Source organism: Chenopodium album, chromosome 11, assembly GCF_948465745.1.
Source record: "Chenopodium album chromosome 11, dcCheAlbu1.1, whole genome shotgun sequence".
In the NCBI taxonomy this organism is placed as follows: Eukaryota; Viridiplantae; Streptophyta; class Magnoliopsida; order Caryophyllales; family Amaranthaceae; genus Chenopodium; species Chenopodium album.
The window spans coordinates 51,242,047-51,263,644 of NC_137844.1; the positions used below are offsets into that span (position 1 = coordinate 51,242,047).

The 21,598-nt window shown below is 36.0% G+C and overlaps 2 protein-coding genes across 2 annotated transcripts; both read right to left on the reverse strand.

Annotated features, from left to right (window-relative positions):
- Positions 1 to 2,218: 2,218 nt before the first annotated feature.
- LOC145567704 (heat stress transcription factor B-2b-like) lies at positions 2,219 to 4,136 on the reverse strand. The gene is made up of 2 exons (XM_081627062.1): positions 3,633 to 4,136; positions 2,219 to 3,530 (listed from the first exon to the last, which is right to left on the reverse strand). The coding sequence occupies exons 1-2, from the start codon at positions 3,915 to 3,917 to the stop codon at positions 2,811 to 2,813; spliced, it is 1,005 nt and encodes a 334-aa protein (XP_081483188.1). The 5' UTR covers positions 3,918 to 4,136; the 3' UTR covers positions 2,219 to 2,810.
- A 14,600-nt stretch (positions 4,137 to 18,736) lies between these two features.
- LOC145569101 (bifunctional UDP-glucose 4-epimerase and UDP-xylose 4-epimerase 1-like) lies at positions 18,737 to 21,348 on the reverse strand. The gene is made up of 9 exons (XM_081628468.1): positions 21,004 to 21,348; positions 20,820 to 20,869; positions 20,503 to 20,638; positions 20,020 to 20,121; positions 19,716 to 19,943; positions 19,535 to 19,616; positions 19,322 to 19,404; positions 19,133 to 19,224; positions 18,737 to 19,006 (listed from the first exon to the last, which is right to left on the reverse strand). Exons 1-9 carry the CDS (start codon positions 21,196 to 21,198, stop codon positions 18,922 to 18,924), a joined length of 1,053 nt encoding a protein of 350 aa, XP_081484594.1. The 5' UTR covers positions 21,199 to 21,348; the 3' UTR covers positions 18,737 to 18,921.
- Positions 21,349 to 21,598: the final 250 nt, after the last annotated feature.

Below are 21,598 nucleotides of genomic sequence, written 5' to 3' on the forward strand. Positions count from 1 at the left end.
AACTCAATAGCATTACCAATGGTCATCTTTGGGACTTGGATTTCTTAAAAATGTCAAGTAACTAGCTAGCCATTGGACCATTTAGAAATATTAGCCAACTAACTAAAAATCTAAAATAGTTGAAAATTTTATCTTTAAATTGGTATAAGTATGTGTCAAAAAAAAATTGGTATAAGTAAGAATAAATAATACTCCTTTAATAAATTTATAAATGTACCTTTTGAAAAAGGTCTAAAGCAACTTGCTAACTATTAGAACACACTGCACTGTAGCTTAAAAGTCACATAAATAGCAAATGAATCACGAATGGCAATTGTGGAGTTGCTCTATTTGATTAATAAGTTGTTTATAATAAAATTTAGTAATTGAATTTTAATTAAAAATAAATAAATTAAATGATACCTTCTTGTATATGATTGGAGCAAAAACTTAATAGCTAAGGGTTTGTTTGATATCATTTTTTGTTTTTAGTTTTCAGTTTTTTAAAAAACAAAAAACCCAAAAACAGGAAACAAGAAACAAGAAAAAGGTGTTTTCACTTTTCTATTGTCAGTTTTCAAAATTATCATGATCTTAACAAGTTTGAAAATTTTTTGATTCATTATATGACATATATCATATGATTTTAAAAAACAAAAAACAACAGTGATGCCAAACGAACCCTTAGATAATAACAATTCACTCTAAAAGATAAAATAACAGCTAATCAATAGAATTACGTTGTTCATAAGTTGTGTACATCAAAACCTTACTAAATCCTTTTACATTATATAAATAGACAAATTCTATAAACAAATAATTAATGGCAAACGGTATATAATCTTGTCAAGAAAAAAATTAAAGTATATAAATCGAGTTAAAGACCAATGATAGATCAACAATAATACACTATATATTAATCCCCTCTTTGGCTCTTTCTTAAGGTTCCAAAGCTAACCACTACTCAATAAATTAATTTAAAGATAAGCTTAACATACAAACATAAACATTACAAACGTGGACCTCATTAAAGAAATAAATCAATTACATGAGCAGCCGTAAAAATAATGTATTCGATTATAAACAATTCCATTCATGCAATTGACTAATCTATATTCGTCACACCCATGATATTCCGAGCAATATCTCAGGAGTACATCATGTATGAGAAATATACATATAAAATAGTACTTCTTCCGTTTCTTTTTAGTTAACATGTTTCTTTAATCATGTTTGTCAATATACAACTTTAATCGTTAATATCTTTAATTATCGAAAAGCAAAAATTATAAAAAGTTGGTATCTTAAAAATATATCTCGCGACCCACATGATTATATTTTTCAATATATATAAATCACAAAACACAGTCAAAGAGAGGTGTGTGAATAGTGCTTCAGTCAAAATATATCAACGAAAGAAAAACGGAGGTGGTATTATTATACAATTAAAGAGCAAAAAAGTGCATGTTGATCAGTAGAATTAAGAGCAAACCCCCATTAATCTCCTAGATAAACAAAACAAGTTTATCCCAAGAGAAGAAAAATAAAATATAATAAACTTCCAAAAAGTAATAATTGTGGGTCCTATATCAATAACGGAGGTCGTTGACGACGTTTGGTGAACTATCCAGGTTAACATTTTTCCCCCTTTTTTTTTCTTAATTTTGCTATCTTGTTCCTTTGAGAAATTCATCAGAGCATTCAGCAATGGTGATTCTTCTTCAAATCTGAACCAAAAACCACCACAACCATCACCGTCTTCCTCTTTCATCTCCTTCCTCCTGGACTCCTTCAATCCACAATCGAAATTCAACCACCACCTTCATCTTCTTCGTGCAAATCGACCACCGTACCGACACCGACATTGATGGCGGCTCCGCCGCCAAATTAAAACGAAAACCCTAAGAGAAATGGAGTAATTAGGGCATGGTGAACCCCAAAGGGCAAGTGAGCTTCCCCTCCCTCATAGTTTTCTCCATTGAAAGCTGAGATTAAGCTTTGATTGAAGGATGAGGAAGATGATGTACAGAGCAATGCGGGTCGGTTACCATGGTCAATTGCAAGTTTTAACGTCTGTCAAATGTCTATCAGCAAATGACAACTGTACCCACACTATTTAATTGGGAAATGACGAAAATAGGCCTGGATAAACAACTTTTGTTTATCGTGGGTATAAACTTGAATTTTCTCGTAGAATTAATCCTAAATTGACTGAATTTCTCTTAACTTTTACAAGAGCTTTGATGAATTTTTGGCAGCGTCAACCTCTATACCACTTGTATAACACAACAAACAAAGCCGAAGACTAACTTATTTACATCTTATAACAAAGAAAAATTCTGCTATAAATGAAACTAATTAAACACTACTCGCACACTTGACACTAATTAGTTGTTTCAAATGTTCCCCGACATGTATTCAGATTTTTGATATTTTAGGAATTCCCCTTGAAAAAAGAATATCCTATTTTAACTTAGCGCTTTCGTTCCGCCTTTTGTCAAACATGGTGACGCTTTTGTCCTTGTTCACGTGAGAGACCTAAACTTTATTTTCCATGTAAAAGCAGCATCAATGGCTACAGCCACCTGTACAGAATCCACCCTCTCAAAACAACCATTCATTGACTTTCTAGAAACCAACCTAAAGAACCAACTAGAGGAATCCCACAAATTCTATGATTATATCAAACATTTTCTTATCCAAAAAAGTGGGTCCCTTTCTGCACACGCGTCCTTCTCTTACTGATGTCTCTTTCATTTTCCCCAACGGTCAATCGTAACCGTTGATCATTAACAAGAACTCATAATAATCATCTATCAACGGCTCAGATTTCAGCCTCCTGAACCTTGCTGCGTATGTACAGGATCAGAGCCCTCTCTTTCACCACTCGCTTCATCATCGTCTCTTCTCACGCGCTTCGCTCCAATGGAAACCCCGAACAATCTAGGACAAGGACACCCCTCATCTCCCTCCTCCTCCGCCTTCTCTCCGCCCTTACTTCCGCCACTTGCGGTGGCTCCGCCGCTAGAACCACCGCCGTGATCGGCCTCAACCGCTGTAATCGGCTTCGCCGGTAACAAATCCAACTGTCTTTCTTCCGGTAATCCGCTGGGTTCCGTTTGTCCCGTCGCGTAATTACTCATCATTGCCAATATGTTATTGCATAATCCTCTCAAATGATTTAATTCCTGCGATAGAGTTAGATTCTCCCGCCTCAATCGCTCATTCTCTTCTAGGATCTCCGTCGTCGTCGAGCCGCTCGCTACTCGCTGTAACGTCGCAGTGCCGGGAGCTGGAGATGAATTCGACGAGTGTACCTGCTCATCACCGGAGTTTGCCGGTGAGATTGCCCTAATCGCTACCGGAGGCGGCGCTGCTACTGTCACCGCTGCCGGAACCGCCGTCGGGCACGCAACTGCGGTCGTCGGAGAATTAATCGCCGGCACCGGAGATATTTTCCGGCGTTGTATATCACGTAGAAGAGCTTTTTCACCTCTTTTGAAGCAGTCATTCGCAAACTCCCAACGGTCCGGTACAACTTTCCGAAAACCCTAAAAATTCAAATCAAATCAAATTGATTGATTAATTCAATGAAAAAAACGATACAATCAGAAATATTTAATAGATCGAAATTTATTTTTTCAGAAAATTACATAGGTATTGAGTTGTCGGACAAAGCTAGAGAAATTATTATGCTTAAAATATTTCGGAAGCAAATCACGAGCAAATTCAGCAGGACGCCAAACGATGAAACTGGATCCATCATCATTCCACGAAATCAAATCATCAACAGCAGGATCATCAACAAGCTGATAAGTTTTGGTGAGAAACGGAGTCGGAAGAGTACGTTGTTGCGAGTCGCTAGCATTACCACTACCAGTAGCAGCAGCACCTCCGCCGGCGGAATCACCGTTTTGGTCCACCGGCATTGGAAGCATGGCGTAAAATTGATGAATAATAATCAGATCCAAAAAAATGGTGAAAATGAAAAGATTGGATTGGAAAGAGAAAGGGGAGAATGATGTATTGGGAGGAGAGAGAAAAGAAACAAGGTGAGAAGGAAAAAAAGGGGGAAGAGGAAGGATAGGTTTGTTTGTTGGGGTTCTAGAAAGTTCGTGGTAAGGAGTTAAATGATGAGAGAGAAAGAGGGCGTGGGGTGTTCGAGAAGAGAGTGTGTTTGTGTTGTGGTGGGGTTGGATGAGTTTGAAGCGGAAAGTGCGAGAAGCTGCGGATACGAATCACTACGTCTTTTCCAGAAACTTCATTTTTCTATCTTTGTGCATTCTTTTTTAAATTAATTATTATTTTTTTTTTAATTTTTAAATGTATGATACTGTACTATTCATACTTGTAATAAATAGTCATAACTTTGATCTTAAAATTTCCAAATCTCTAACTAAATAGAGATGTTAATTAAATAAAGATTGTATTGTTACTTCAAAAAAAAGATTACGAGTATATTAAAAGTTTATAATTATTTTTTATTCTCTTCAGATATTCTTCTAATTTAACAATATTTTTTTTTAATGGAGTTCCTTTTAGATGTCGTGTATTTTAATATTAACAGATTCATGCTAGCTTATGCACCTATTGTATAAGGCATGTAATATACCTTGCATGAAATAAACAACTTTAGAGGCACATGCAATGCGTGCATGACTATCCCCCTCCAAATTTGCTTATACAGTTATTTATACTTCGTACATAAAGTTATCTGCTATACTTTACTTATTTGCATAAATGGCAGCATATTGACATAATCTATTACTATGTATTTTTATATGATTAGTCGATGTAAGAATTCAGTTAAGGGATGAGTTACTTGAGAAAACCATTTTTTTTTTTTAAAAAAAAAAAGTCCTACATTTCACTTTACACGAACTTAAATATATTATTTTTAAGCATTATACGGGCTAAAAAAAAAAATTCATTGTATTAATATAAATCAATTAAATCATACATAATTGTAAAATAAGTTTCATTTTTGTATTTCTATCATTTTATTTTTTTTGAATAGTTGTATTTATATCATTTAAACTATACATACATGTAAAATATGTGCACAGTATATAGCCTAACATAAGTAATTATTGGAGTAGACATAAGTAATTATTGGAGCAATATATATGTATAGTCTAACATAAGTAATTATTTGATTTGAGAAAAAATAATTAACTACCGTGAGAGGAGTTACCTTTTTACATTTAGGAACATTTATGGAGTAGTTAAAAATGGAAGGTTTTTTTTTTAAAAAGGTTAGACTTTAAGTAAATTTAAATTTTTTATTAGTAATAATAAATTATTTGGAGAGGGTAAAATGGTCCACTCAAAATTTTCCAACCAAAAACACCTCTTCTCTTTATATATTACATAGATCTCTCTTTATAAGAAATTATAATTGACACTCGAACGCTCGATTAGTAACTTTATGTTTTTATATACTACGAAGTAGTATAAATATTACTAATGCATGCCAGCCATAAATGATGAATAAAATCTTTACTTGGCTAATATGGCAGTCATCTAATAGTCTTGCACCCTTGCCCTAGATGAACAAAATCTTTGCTTGGCTAATATGGCAGCCATCTAATGTATATCGAGATTATCAACTTTAATACATGCCTTTAAATATGTGAAAATATTACATCTTTGTGGTTTGCAAATTCCTCTACTTCTGTAGTTTCTTTGTTACTCGTATTTTTCTAGCATGAAAAACTCACTCTTTTTCATAAAGTAGTCAATTGTTGAATGTTTTAGTGTCTACTTAAAATATCAGACTTTTAGGTGTTTAAAAGATTTATTTCTATGACTGTCTTATAAGTATTTTAGGAAAAGAATTTAAAACATGCTCTTCTTTAGGGATGTCAGTGGGGCGGGTCAAGTAGGAGGGCGGGGATGGGTCTCGGTTTGGCGGGTGGTGGGGCGGGGTTGGGGATAAAAACCATACCCGCCATGGGTGATGGGGCGGGGGTGGATTTTAAGTTGTACCCGCCCCATCCCCACCTCATACCCACATCTATATATTTTTTAAAGCAAAATTACATACTTTTATTCTATTTATAAAATAATTACATGAAATACAATATTAGTTATAATACTTTGTACGACACTTATATTATAACACAAAAATGTGTGTAGAATGTTTTATTTTATAATTCGTATTAATTATGTAAGATTGTGTATTTGAGATACGGATATTAGGTGGATCTTGGGTGGGGATTAGGCGGGTCTTTGGTGGGGATTAGGTGGGGATGGATATCTTAGTGGGGGTGGGGCGGGGATGGTTTTGGAGTTGTACCCGGTGGGGCGGGGATGGGGATGAAAATTGGACCCGCCGCGGGGATGGGGATGGGGATAAAAATATTAGGTGGGGATGGGGATGGGAAGGCCAACATCCGCCCCGCCCCACCCCATTGACATCCCTACTCTTCTTTGTAATTTATAGGGCAGCTGAGACATTTATCAAAACGTTTGTTCATTGTCATTCCATGTTAAAACAAATCTAAATCAAATATAACATCTGATTTTCAATTTTTTTTTTTTTTTTTTTTTTTTTTTTTTTTTTTTTTTTTTTTTTTTAAATGAATAATCCACATGTTTTAAGCCCATTGATGATTTTTTGCTCCATTGCAGGCTGCCATGTGCAGTTGTCTTTCTGTCCCAAATTTCCTATGCACATTTAATGTTCTTGCTGACGCGGATTAATTATAATTTGAATTTGCTTGAAAACCTATTAGAACAAGAGGGTGTGGATTATCTCGAGGCTTTAGGGAGATGAATTAGAGAGAGGAACAGCATAAATTTAAGGATAGATAACTTATCAGATCAAAAGCTATGGCTTTGAGGATCGATCTTCTTGAAGTTGCGGTTAAAGAATACGACATAAAAGTTTTCGTCTTGTGTTAGGTTTAATGCATAAACCCTAGATAGCAAATCAATCAATCAAAGCCTTAATCCCAAAAGTGGGGTCGGCTAACATGAACCAAATTTGATTATACCGTGTAGTCATCAACATAAATCTTTCTCCTCCATCCCTTACGATCCAAAACTTCATCCTCACGTAAATCCATGCACTTCATATCCTTCCTCACTCCTTCCAACCAAGTCATCTTTGGTCTCCCTCTTCCTCGTTTAATCCCTCCATGGTCCCACTCTTCCACTCTTCGCACCGGTGCACCCTCGGGTCTCCGTCTTACATGTCCAAACCAACGCAGACGATTTTCCCTTAATTTATCTACAATGCCCGCCACACCTACTTTCTTGCGAATAACCTCATTTCTGATTCTATCTCTTAAAGTGTTTCCACACATCCACCTTAACATGCGCATTTCCGTAACCTCCATCTTTTAATATGCTCTTTCTTAGAAGCCCAACATTCTGTACCATAGAGCAACACTGGTCTTATGGCAGTCCTGTAGAATTTTCCCTTCAACTTTAAGGGAATGCTGCGGTCGCATAACACTCCCGTGGCCGCTCTCCATTTAAGCCACCCTGACTTAATCCTGTGGGTCACGTCTTGATCAATGTCACCATTCTTCTGGATGATCGACCCTAGGTACTTAAAACATTCACTCATGGTCAAATCCTTTCCATCCAAACTCACCACTTCATTGCTTGTCCCCCTCTGAGTGCCAAAACGACATACCAAATATTCAGTCTTACTCCGACTTAGCTTAAACCCTCTAGATTCCAACCTTTGCCTCCATTGCTCCAACTTGACATTAACCCCATCCTTAGTCTCATCCACCAAAACGATATCATCTGCGAACAGCATACACCATGGAACCTCATCTTGAATTGGTCTAGTTAATTCATCTAGAACCGTTGCAAAAAGAAAAGGGCTTAATGCAGACCCTTGATGCAATCCGATTGTAATAGGGAAATCTTTTGTCAACCCTCCGCATGTCCTCACATTTGTTGACACATCCCGATACATATCCTTAACTAGGTCTACATACCTTCGTGGGATACCTTTCTTCAACATTGCCCACCAAAGTATCTCTCTTGGCACCTTGTCATATGCCTTCTCTAAATCAATAAAGACCATATGAAGATCTTTCTTCTTTACCCTATAAAACTCCATCATTTGTCTTATCAAATGGATTGCCTCCATAGTAGATCTCCCAGGCATAAAACCAAATTGGTTATCTGAAATGCTTGTGCATGCCCTCAACCTTTGTTCAATCACCCTTTCCCACAACTTCATAGTATGGCTCATAAGCTTAATTCCTCGATAGTTAGAACAATCTTGAGCGTCTCCTTTGTTTTTATAAACCGGGACCAAGGTGCTCTTCCTCCAATCTTGTGGGATCCTTGTAGCCGTCCATATCTTGTTGAAAAGGTTTGTTAACCAATCAATACCAATCTTACCCAAACACCTCCACACCTCTATCGGTACCCCATCAGGGCCAACCGCCTTCTTAGGTTTCATCTTCCTCAGTGCAATCTCCACCTCTACTCTCCTAATCCTTCGCACATACTCCATGTTGATTTCTTCATCACTCATAGAGGTATCTCCTATCACAACTCCATTACTTCCATTAAATAATTCATCGAAGTACCCCTTCCACCTGTCCTTGATGCCCTCCTCTTGCACTAGGACCATTTGGTTCTTATCTTTGACACACTTCACCATGCCAATATCCTTCCTTGCCTCTTGTCTTCTCTTTGTCATCTTATAAATGATCCTTTCTCCCTCCTTGGAATCAAGCTTTTCATAAACCTCCTGATATGCCTTTTCTTTTGCTTGGCGAACAGCTGCCTTTGCCTTACTCTTAGCCTCCTTATACGCTGCAAAGGTTTCATCACTCCTACATTTTCCTAAGGCTTGATAGCATTCCCTTTTTTGCTTAATTACTGCTTTCACCTCTTCATTCCACCACGAAGTATCTCTCTGTACCGAAGTTCTTCCCCTTACTTCCCCTAAGACCTCTTTGGCCACTCTTAGGAAACAGTTCTTCATTCGTAACCAAGTCATGTCCGGATCCACCTCTCCATCCCAATCCGCTTCTTCAATTACCTTTTCTGTAAAAACCTTAGCTTTTGCATCCCTTAGGGTCCACCATCTTATCCTTGGTTCTTCTTGTCTAACTTTTTTCTTCGCCTTCTCTTTCAGACGAATAGTCATTACCAATAGCCGGTGTTGGGTGACCACACTCTCCCCTGGGATAACCTTACAGTTTATGCAACTTTGTCTATTTATGCTCCTTGTGAGCAGGAAGTCTATTTGAGTTGCATTTGCTCCATTCCGAAAAGTTATCAAGTGTGAATCCCTCTTCTTAAACCAAGTATTAGCCAAAATTAAATCATATGATTGGGCAAAATCCATAATAGCTTCACCACCGGCGTCCCTCTGCCCATACCCAAAGCCTCCATGGACACTCTCATAGCCATCTCGGCTCGCCCCAACGTGCCCATTTAGATCCCCTCCAATATATAACTTCTCTGAGTGGTGGACACCCTGCACCACCTCGTCTAGGTCCTCCCAAAATTGTCGTTTCTCTTCTGCATCTAAACCCACTTGGGGAGCATAAGCACTGATAACATTCACAATCTCCTTGCCACATAGCAACTTCAGCCTTATCAACCTATCGTTCTTCCGATAGACCTCGATCACCTCTTTTGCCAACCTCTCATCGAGAACCACACCAACTCCGTTCCTAGCTCCACCATTCCTTGTTCTGTGGCTCGTTTCTTGCCCAACATACCATACCTTATACCCCAAAACCAAGCCTCGAGCTCCTTCTCCTGTCCATCTTGTCTCTTGGAGGCACATGATGTTCACGCGTCGTCTTTTCATTACTTCTACCAATTCTGCTGATTTTCCCGTAAGAGACCCCACATTCCAAGAACCAATCCGCAAACTAAATTCTTTTCTCCCACGCTCCCTCCTGATCCCAACTCCAAGCCCTTGATTATTTGACACCACAATTGGGCAATATGGCGCGTCGCTTCTGGGCGACGACCTAGCAACCCTTACATACTTATCACTGCACCCGGGTCTGGGAAGTGCAGCGCGTCGCTCAGTAGGGAACGCCCCAATGGCACGCCCTTGCTCATTTGACACCACACTCGGGCAATGTGGCGCGTCGCTTCTGGGCGACGACCTAGCAACCCTTGCATACTTATCACTACACCCGGGTCTAGGAAGTGCAGCGCGTCGCTGAGTAGGGAACGCCCCCACAAAAATATCTGTTTGGCTCATGTCATGGGATGTGACGAAGTTTTATACTGGCTGTCACTGGCCTACCGTAACCCTCCTCCTTTATCCAGGCTTGGGACTGGCAGCGGGAAACCCACTGGCGGAGTTAAACCCTAGATAGCAAAATCTCATTAAATTTCAATAACTCCAATATGATTTCTTTGAATAACTTTCTAAAAAAAACTTAAGAAAAAAACCCTACTTTAGTTATTAGGAATTGAATGAATTGAAAAAAAACTCCATAATCATGCATCTAGCACGATTTTAAATTAAAAAACTATATAATCCTGAATCCTTAAAGTAGAAATAACCCTTTCAAGTGAAAAGTAAAAACTTGTAAGATTAAAATCTAGACCCGGCCATATACTTAAAAAAAACTTTATAGAAATTTTCCTACAGCTTAAAGAGCATTAGAGAGATCTATCTATGGCTTGGAATTCAGATAGCTCGGGTTGGAATAGAGTTAGCGTAAGTGGAAGAAATGGAGAAGAGCTATGCACTCTAAAGTGCAGCAACAAGCTAGCCTCGCAGTGCTTGCTGCTGTTACTTACTACATTTGGAAGACCGGGAATCATGCAGCATAAAGCTATTATGCAACCTAATATAGTGGTCAAGTCTATCAAGTAGGAAATTTGTGGATTGTAGCAATTAATCTCTCATAAATGGTGGAGAAATGAATGTAAGTGGCTCCATAGCCTTAAGTGTAAAGTGTAGGGTCCTTGTTTAGTTGCTGGTTTGGCCCTTTTTTAAGTTGGTGTAGTTTGTAGTTGGTGTTTGAATGGTCGTTGTGGCGCTGTATAGTGCTGGTGTGTTGTATGAGGGCTTGTCCTTTTTTTTTTTTTGTAATAAAATTTCTTACTTACCAAAAAGAAAAAGAAAAAAAAACCTTTAAGAAATTTCCAAGAATTGTACAAGAAAGGAAACACATGCATGCATGGAACGTTAATCATGCATGGTTCTGCATCTCCTGCATCTTTTTTTTTTTTTTTTTTTTTTTTTTTGGGTTTGGGCTTAGAGAGCCACATATACGGATGATAAAAATATTTATCCCAAAATTTTCTGAAATCAGAAGAGAAACTCAGATTAACTGCACTTCCTCATCACTCTCACATCAGCCATGTGTACGTACATGGTGATGTAGTTGTCCATGCACACTGTATGTCAAGCTTCAATGGCTGGCTGCCCAAATTGGAGCTTGTGGCTGGTTTGTGTTTCAAGTCTCATTTTTTCACATGTGATTTATCATATTTATCACTAGATTCTTTAACCTTTAAGATTTCATTCGGTCATTCCTCTGAGAAAGAGGCCAGGGTTTAGGCCTGTGTAGAGGGTGTGAGGTGCTAGAGAAGGTGTGTGCTTATGTATGTGGTGTAGTTGGAAAAGTATGAAGTTGAAAGTAGTGCAAGGACGGAGCTGCAGATACAAATGAGCCAAGTATTTTTCAAGAAATTTTATTTTTCTAGCATTATGCATTCATTTCATTTTTTTTTTTTTTTTTTTTTTTTTTTTTTTGACAATCACCATTTTAGTTATATCAAATTGATTTGACATTCACGTAAGTATCGTATCTTTTATGGGCATTAAATTTTTTTTATAGAATCGTGATATAAATAAATACATATTCTAAAATAGCTACTTCCTCCGTCCCAAATTACTCGCAACGTTTTGACTTTTTGCACTATTCACATATCTCACTTTGACCATCTTTTTTAGCTATTATATAAAAGTCAACGTAATCATGTAAGATATTGTTGGGTTTATTTTAATGTATAGTTTCTTAATATAAACTTTTGTTAACTTTTATAAATATATAATAAAAGATATCTACAGTCAAACATGTACATCTGCAAATGTGTTCAGTCAAAATATTGCATGTAAACCGGGAGAGAGAGAGTATTTTGAAAATATATTATATAATTGAAATGAAATTGATAACATCTTGAATGAGGGTCAAATAGTGAGAGATAATTCATGCTGACAAAGATGGTTAGTTGTAGATTAGTATTATAATATTATTATTCAAAACATGCAAAAAGTGTATAGTTTAGGAAATATCTTTTATTTAATTCTTAAAAAAGTATGCAGTTATTTAATTTACACATGCACCTAGCACATATGTCAACAAAAATCTATGCATAAAACCTTCTTCATGAGAAAGTATATTGGTTTACGCTCAACGGCTCAACTAAGTAGTTATATCAATTCCCTATCAAAAAAAAAAAAAAAAAAAAAAAAAAAAAGAAAAGAGAGTAATTATATCAATTATTTTAAAACCTAGATTTCATAGGGTTTTTTTTTTTTTTTGGGGGGGGGGGGGGGGGGTTGTTGTTTGAAGGAATCTCGTAGTAGGTTAAATAATAACCAACATTAGGCAACATTGATGGGCTGCTAAAAGGCATAATTGGCTTTTCCTTCTGGTTGCATGTACAGATGTACCCAAGTCAGTCTGACTAGAATATTTCTCAGCCCATTTAATTGTTAAGATTGGGCTCCACCTCCTAAATTGCAGAGTTAGTCTAAACATTAAACCCAAACTACAATTAGTATTACATGCACCATGGTGCACCTAGAATTAGGTACACTAGGCCCAATAGCCCAGCAAATCCATGTCCAATAGAAAGAATCCTGCACCCAAGAGAAAGAAGCCCAACAATTTTTTTTTCACCATTGAATTTGGATATTCTTTTTTTTTTTTCTACCTCTAAATTCTTTAAAAACCTAAATTAAAACTTTTAACATCCATTTATTAATTTTTCTCTCTCCTCTTTTTTTTTTTTTCTTTTTTAAGATTATTATTGCTTCCCTCATTGATAATATTGATTCTCCCTATTTCTACCTCTAAATTACTATTGATAATATTGATAATGGGGGAAAACTCTACTTTCTCTATCCACTTTAATACAAAGTTTCTTCTATTTTATTAAAAAAAAAAAACAAAAACAAAACAAAAAAAAAAATTGGAGATTTGTTGGGTTTTTTTTTTTTTTTTTTGACCAATTTTGGTGGGTTGAGCAATAAAACTAGCAAATCTGATGTTAATCGTTCTATATCCATTACATTCATATTTTGTTATTATATTTCTAGTTTGTTCATATACGTTGCCTTTTATGTCCATATATATGTGTTGCATGAAGTAATAATTTGTGTATAATTTTTATCAAATATTTTGGTATGAATTAATAATTTATTTGGATGTTGTGTATTTTCTTCTTTTGTTGTTTGATACTTCGTATTTAATTATGGACCAACTACTGAACACCTTCAAGAAACTTCTGAACATCCACCAGAAACTTCTGATAAGACACCAGAAGCAACACAAAAGCCCCATAAACTTCTGACAAGCCCTTAGAATTTTCTGATAAGCCACTAAAAAACATAGAATCAATCTCAAAAACCTCTAAACCCCTAAAAAAAAACTTCTGAACCACAATTACTAACCACTGTACACCCTTCAAAACATTTTAACCACCTTCAAAAACCTCTGAACCTCCTACAAAAACTTTTGAACCCCAATTACAAACCACTGAACACCCTTCAAAAACATTTTAACCACCTTCAAAAATCTCTGAACCCCAACCACAAACCATTGAACACCCTACCAAAATCCCTGAACCCCCTACAAAAACTTTTGAACCCCAACCACAAACCACTAAACACCCTAAAAATACTTCTGAACCTCAACCACGAACCACTGAACACCCTACAAAAACCTTTGAACCCCCTACAAAAACTTCTGAACCCCAACCAAAAACCACTAAACACCCTAAAAAAACCTCTGAACCCCCTACAAAAACTTCTGAGCCCAAACACAAACTATTGAACACCTTACAAAAACCCGTGAGCCCCCTACAAAAACTTCTGAACCCCAATCACAAACCACTGAACACCCTACAAAAATCTCTGTATCCTCTACAAAAATTTTTGAACCCCAACTACAAACCAGTAAACACCCTACAAAAACTTCTGAACCCCAACCACAAACCACTAAACACCCTACAAACACTTCTGAACCTCAACCACAAACCAAGAAACACCCTACAAAAAATTCTGAACCCCAAACACAAACCACTAAACAACCTACAAAAACCTCTGAACCCCCTACATAACTTCTGAACCCCAACCACAAACCACCGAACACCTTTTAAAATTTTTTGAACCCTTACAAAAACCTCTTAACCCAATCATAAACCATTGAACACCCTACAAAAACCTTTGAGCCCCCTACAAAAAATTCTGAACCCCAACCACAAACCACTGAACACCTTTGAAAAACCACTGAACCCTCTACAAAAACTTCTGAACCCCAAGCACAAACCATTGAACACCCTTCAAAAACTTTTGCAGTTGAAGTCACTGCTCAGAATGCTAAATGTTAAGATTAATAAATTATAAAGTAGAGAATGCCAATTTTTTTAATTAAATTAAAAATACATAGATTTAAAATAAAAATAAGTTCATAAGTAATGTATCGCATGTTCAGAATTATAATAAAGATGTTCGTAATTTCAAAAATACATGTTATGTATTTACAGAAAACATAACATATGTTCATATTTTTAACTTAAAATGTTCAAAATATTAAAATATAATCAAATACAGATCTGTTCATAACAAAATACACAATTATCACTAAAAAATCAAAAGAATATGAAAGCTACATTTTCCGAAACTCAAACCTAGCTATGGTGATTTAGATAATTAAATCTCATCGGAAAATAATCACACCATCATCTTAACCACCTTCTTCTCGATGACGACGCCATGTTAACTTCATTGTAAAACTCCATTAACAAAGCTTCAAATCGAAGGTTGAAAAAAACAAAATTTGAATTTAATCTATTGTAATGAAGGAATTCACTCAATGGTGATTAACAATATGAAGGAATTCAATTAAAATGATGATGAACAAATTCAAGAGAAAGAAAAATAAAATAGAGAGAAAAATAGAGGAGAGAGAAAATAGAGGAGAGAGAAAATAAAAAAGAGAAAAATCAGAAATTTGAAAAGTCGAGGAGGAAAGAGAAAAAGAGGGTATATTTTAATTGGTGGTTCATATAGAACTATATACACCATGGTGCATCTTATAATTTGCCCCCAAACTACAGTAGTTGTAATTTTTAAAGCCATCAAAATTTCACTTTCTAACCAATTTCACTTTCTAATTCAATGACTTTTTTTTTTTAAAGGAAATGGACAATAATCAAGCATTCATTCAAACTGATTAGGCAGAGTTGAAAATTTTGAGGATTAGAGGAAAATTTTGCATACAGTTTATAATTTTGAAAAACTCTGAGTAATCCACTTTGCATACATGCTTAGATTGAGATATCTGCTTTTCTAACAATTAATTTATACTCGTATTTACTCTGTATGATCAAATCGACTTAATACACTGAGATATTATTTTCGCATTATTTGTAATTCTAATAATCAGAAATGAAAAGTAGCTAGTTGTGAAGTGTTCTAATCAAAGGAAAATTATCTAGCACAATAATACGGGTTCTTAGAATATACGTAGTACTATAGTTCGAACAATAAAATAAAAATATATGTAGTACTATTTTTTTTTTTTTTTTTTTTTTTTTTATTTTTTATTTTTTGAAAACAATATATGTAGTAATATAATTGTCAATTTAACGTTTGATTTGGTTAGATAAAAAATAATGACAGCATACAACCAGGCAACAAGTAGATTACAGCATTTGGAAATCATTAACAACTTGATTTAACTCATCAATTCAATTAGTTTAACTATCAGCAATTCATAATAGAGTTCGGGATACTTTAGCATCAGTGTGAAATTGATGCACCAAACATAAATGAATATGAATGTAAGGAAGTGTTGATGTTGGGTGATTCATCATTCACAATCTGTCAAGACTCATGAGACAGCAGATATATATAGAAAGCTGCGCAAAGGATTTTTTAGGCTTTTAGCACCTTTTGTTCATCTCATTTCCAAAACTATTTAAACTATAACATCATCTAATGAGATACGGGGACTACTAATCCTGTGTACCTTTTCAATATTTTTTTTTAGAAAAAACCACCCTCTGTAATGTCTGCTAATCTACCAAGGCTATGAAGCATGAGTACTTCATTTGGTTGTCATTACTTAGGGGTGCTAATCTGACGAGCTGAGTCCGAGCTCGGCTTGTGTTCGTTTAAGTTTGTTCGAGCTCAAAACTTTACGAGTCAAGCTTTGACCGAGTTGAGCTTTGACCAAGCATTGACTGAGCCGAATTCATACTATTTACGAACAACCTTGACTTATTAATTACTAGTATTATCCTTAGTTTTTTTACTTGTCTTCTTTATTTTTTAACTATCAAAATTTTAATTTTGCAATGAGTTTATTTTTTTTTATAATGAAAATACTAACTTCAAATTGTGTATTATCTATGTGATAAACATTTATGTTTATATACATAACTTTTTTATATGGAAAAGAATAATCGAGCTTATTCATGAACTTTTCATGCCGAGCTTGACAAGTTGGCATAACTAAGCTCCGCTCGTTAAGGTCTCTAGTCGAACTCTAACCTGAACTGAGCCACCACGAATCGAGCTTTGACCGAACTTTGACATTCCAATTCACGAACAAGCTCGGCTTATTACCACCCGTACTCGTACCATGTACTATTAGTACTAATTTGGATTTTTGGCGACCCGCAATTAATTAGCGGATTATCAAAGTCAGCATCATACTTCTCTCACTTTCAGCTACTCGTGGCCAACCTCTTTCTCCCATGTACCATGAGGAATGCTGGAATTGCCTCTACCATTCTTCGTCAAAACCCAAAATTATTTGGTTTTCAGGCCAGGATTCGCCAACTCCGTATCCATGTGTGGTTAAATGTTTGGATGATCCTGATGAAAGGGATTAACGAATGTGCTAGCTAAGTTTGCGATTAACGACAATTAACAACAACGAAGACGGAAAAACAAGCAATAAACGAGACAAGGAGAATTTACCGTGGGAAACCCGAGAACCGGGAGAAAAACCCACCAATCCACTATGGAGTAACAATTTGATGAAGAACAATGTAGATTACAAGCTTTAATTACCATTAAAGCTCCCACCCCAACTCACCCTCTCAAACACTCAAACCCTAAGTGTTTGGGTTTATATGAGGCTCTCTCTCTCTCTACATCTTTCCCCTCATCTTATTACTCACTTACAATGACAAATCATGAGTATATATAGTGCTAAATATAATTCAAGGGCTAAGATTAAAAGTAACTAGCAAAGGAGAAATCAAAACCGTAAAAAACCGAGGCTCAAACGCGAAAACAGAGCCCCGAGAAACCCAATGGAGCGGGCGCTCCAATGGACAGGAGCGGCCGCACCATTAAACTGGAAGAAAAGGCAAAACGAGCCTCTATGGAGCGGGCGCTCCCATAGAGAAGAGCGGGCGCATCCACAAGAGGAGCGGCCGCTCCGCTTTCCCCTGCAAAACAGCTTCTCGTAAAACAGCCATATCTTCCTCGTTTCTTGGCCAAATTTAGCTTATGACCAATCGTTGGAAAGCTCTTGAGACGAGCTATCACCTCCAACTTGAATCATCTCAATATCACTTCTAGATCTTGAGATATGGTCAATTGAAGTCAACCCTTTGTCATCCACCATTGCTTAACACCAAGCAATAGCCCATAGCTTAAACTCCTAAGCTATGCACCCCCCTTTGCCTTCTTGAACCGTTCTCCACACTCTCAAACCCAACACCTGAGAGTTACTTACTCTGATTTAATTTGGTATAAGGCACATTTATCCTCATACGAAGGATGTTGTTAAAGGTGTGACTTATTTCTGGTCCTTATGTTTAGCACATGCCATGTTGATATGATATCATAGGATACCATCTTCACATGGATAATTATAATAATTAACATGACAGTTTCTAAGCGCATTGATTAGCAAATATGATAGGGATGACTCTATTTGCACCAATAAATTAGAGATGTCATAATCTACTTTATCACTCTTATGAATCATGATTACGATATTCAAAGTATATACAAGTAGTACAATTGTGAATAGCTATAGTTATACTCCCTATTACTCCGTAATGTAATTGAGTTGAGTCGCACTAGTAAATATTTTCATTCTATTATTCCTCTATAGTTCGGAAAACTCTTTAACATAAAGTAACCCGAGAATTTATAATCGCTTGTGAACACTCCGGCGCTAAGGGAGTACTCCGTACAAAATGTCCCCGGAGGAAAATGGTAGCCCCGTTTTCCCTTCTTTTCTTCAAGTGTACATTCATTAGCATGGGTAAATTAAGTTGGTTTTCTGCTGGAGTTTGTTACGGAGTATATCCTCTAAAGTAAGATAAGATGATTATCCAAAAAACAGTGGGGTATCTAGAGAAAATGACAACTAAGATGGCCTACTTTTCCTAAAATGGATAACAGAATAAGTCACAAATGAAAAGATATGAAAAGATTTGTAGGAGTAAAATATAGCGCATATATCTGTTTCCTAATTATGAATCAGCAATAACATGTACATCAACTTGATACACTTTTGATTCTTTGAACCAGAAAAAAAAGTGCAGGAAAATAGCGCATATATTTACTTTCTGAAAATCACAAGTGCACTTTAACAAACTTGTAACAAATCATAGGAAGAAAAAAAATATATCAATAGGAGCTTTTTGAACACTTGATAAATCTTTGGCACTCGGGTAAAAATCTTTAAAACTCTTTCATTACTTCTATACTTGTACCATACTGTTTTAAGGTTTGCCTTGGTAGCCCCATGGATTGCTGCTTGCCCATTTCCATTGGTCTCTACACATATCATTTATGTCGTATTTTGCCCTGCACAAGTACATTCAGCACGATCAGCTTAATTACTTAGATGATAATGCTAAGTACACTATAATTCTGTTAGCATGATGAGACCTAGCATAATAAGGGCATATCTGATTTTTGTAAGAAACTTACTTCCAGCCTAGTTCTTTTGCTGCTTTCTCGGTTGAGGCATATACTTCAGTGGCATCTCCTGGTCTTCTAGGACACATTTTAATTGGAATTTTCTGAAAATAACATACAAATAGATTGTTGTAAGGCTTGCAGAAAATTGATGAATATTTGCAAGCTAGGGAGCAGATGAAAACTGAAGCAGAATATTACCTTTCCTGAGGCCTTCTCAAATGCCTTAACCATTTCAAGCACGGAAGCACCATGACCTGTTCCCAAGTTAATGGCATCGCAACCTGAAGAATAGATCAAACACGATGTCAAGGGACTAATTCAGGAAGGTTTCAAGGCAACACTTGAGATTAAAATATGTTTCATTTTAAACTAGGCTTTATAAGTGATCTTGAAGGAACAATGAAAAGTCACCTATATTCTTTGCAGTAAACAGCTTCCTTAAAGCAGCAACATGACCATCAGCTAAGTCCATCACATGGATGTAATCTCGAATCTGTGAGCAAAGAAGTCCGATTACAACCAATTGGCACATCTGAATCATATGGCTTAACATAGATCACAGCATTTGAAAACAGCATAGCATACTACATACCGCTGTACCATCCCTTGTAGGATAGTCAGTGCCGTAGACATTGAGCTCAGGCAGTCGCCCGACAGCAACCTGCTGTATGTAAGGCATAAGGTTGTTCGGGATACCCTTAGGATCTTCACCAAGTCTCCCACTCTCATGAGCTCCAACAGGGTTGAAGTACCTCAACAAAATTATGCTCCATTGTTTGTCTGAGGTTGATATGTCCCGGGCAATTTCTTCAAGGAACAGCTACAAATTGCAATACAATCAGCCTAATTCTAAGACAATAATATGTGAAAACACCACGAAATATTCGAGTTAGTACCTTGGTTCGGCCATAAGGATTCATAGCCTTCAATTCAAAATCTTCTACACATGGGATTTCCTTAGGCTGGCCATAAACTGTAGCTGATGATGAAAAGACCAACTACACATCCAAAATTTATAATGATCCAAATATCATTATTTGCATTAATGTAGAAAATCATAAGAACACTCATATATCATAAGTACTACGTCGTGCTAAACGATCAGGCACGTCGAATCTACGAAGTATTTATCAGATTATGTATTTCAAGGCTCCAACCATTACTCAACTAATCCAATTTTAAGAAGACTAATCACCAGTAATTATGTGATCTTATGCACAAAATAAAGTACTGTAATCAACATTACTGCATAGTAAAAATATATAGTGCAAAAACCCAATTGTATTTCTTCAATTTCACAATCAATATTAGCCATTTTATATTAAGTCGAACTTGGGAGTTTGAACAGATAATTGAATCAATTAGGCTAAAGTTCTCACCTTCTTACAGTTGTATTTGGCCATAGTTTGGTATAAATTGATTGATCCAATCAAATTATTATCAAAATAGCGGAATGGATGTGCAACACTCTCACCCACAGCCTTTAATCCAGCAAAGTGAATTACAGCATCAAAACTATTGAAAAACATACACAAAATTACTTTGCAGAAAAGTAATATGAAATAATTCACAAATCCCAACCAGAAAAAAAAGAGAGGGGAAAAAAAAAAACATTGCTGAACCATGAAGCATAGAATCAGAAAAACCCAGAAAACAACCAAAAAAACAAATACAAGTATTAGAATAAGAAACATACTTGTTCTCAGAAAATAGCTTCTCAACATCATCCTTATTTCTGAGGTCACCCTGTAATATAAAATAAAACAAAGAAAAACCCAGAAAAATATGAGTCATAATTTGCAGAAAATTGAACCCAAAACCAATATTCGTAGAATTGAACCAAAAATCTAAACCCCAGAAAAAAAAAAATGATAATTTACCAAATGAAATTCAAGGTTTTGGGTTAATTCAGGACCGGCTAATTCTCTGACCCGATTAACAGCTTCTTCAACAGAATTATCGAGATTATCAATAATAACAACCCGAAATCCTTGTTTGAGTAGCACAAGAACACAGTGTGTACCAATGAAACCTGCTCCTCCTGTAACTAGAATGTTTCTTCCTTCAGAACCCATTTTTTTTCTGTGGGAAAATGTGAAAGCAGAGTAAGAAAAACAGAGGAAATACAGAGAGAAAAAAGGAGAGAGAAAGAGAAACAATTGTTGAGGAAGAAAAAGAAGGAAGAGAATGTGAGAATCTCAAGGAATGCTGACGCTTTTTAAATGTGTGCGTAATGTATGACTAGATAAGAACAAGAGGGTGGATAATGGCATCAGTTATAATTAGTTGTAGAGTTTGTTGTCATAAATTAAAGTTTAGTAAAGGGGTGTCATTTTAAACATGAGATCGAATATCGTTTTAAATATGAGATCGAATATCGTTTATTCGTTAATATAGTTGTTTTTAATGACACTTTATGTATTTATATATGACCGAACATGAACTTATACTTTCACAAAAATAAATGTATTCTTT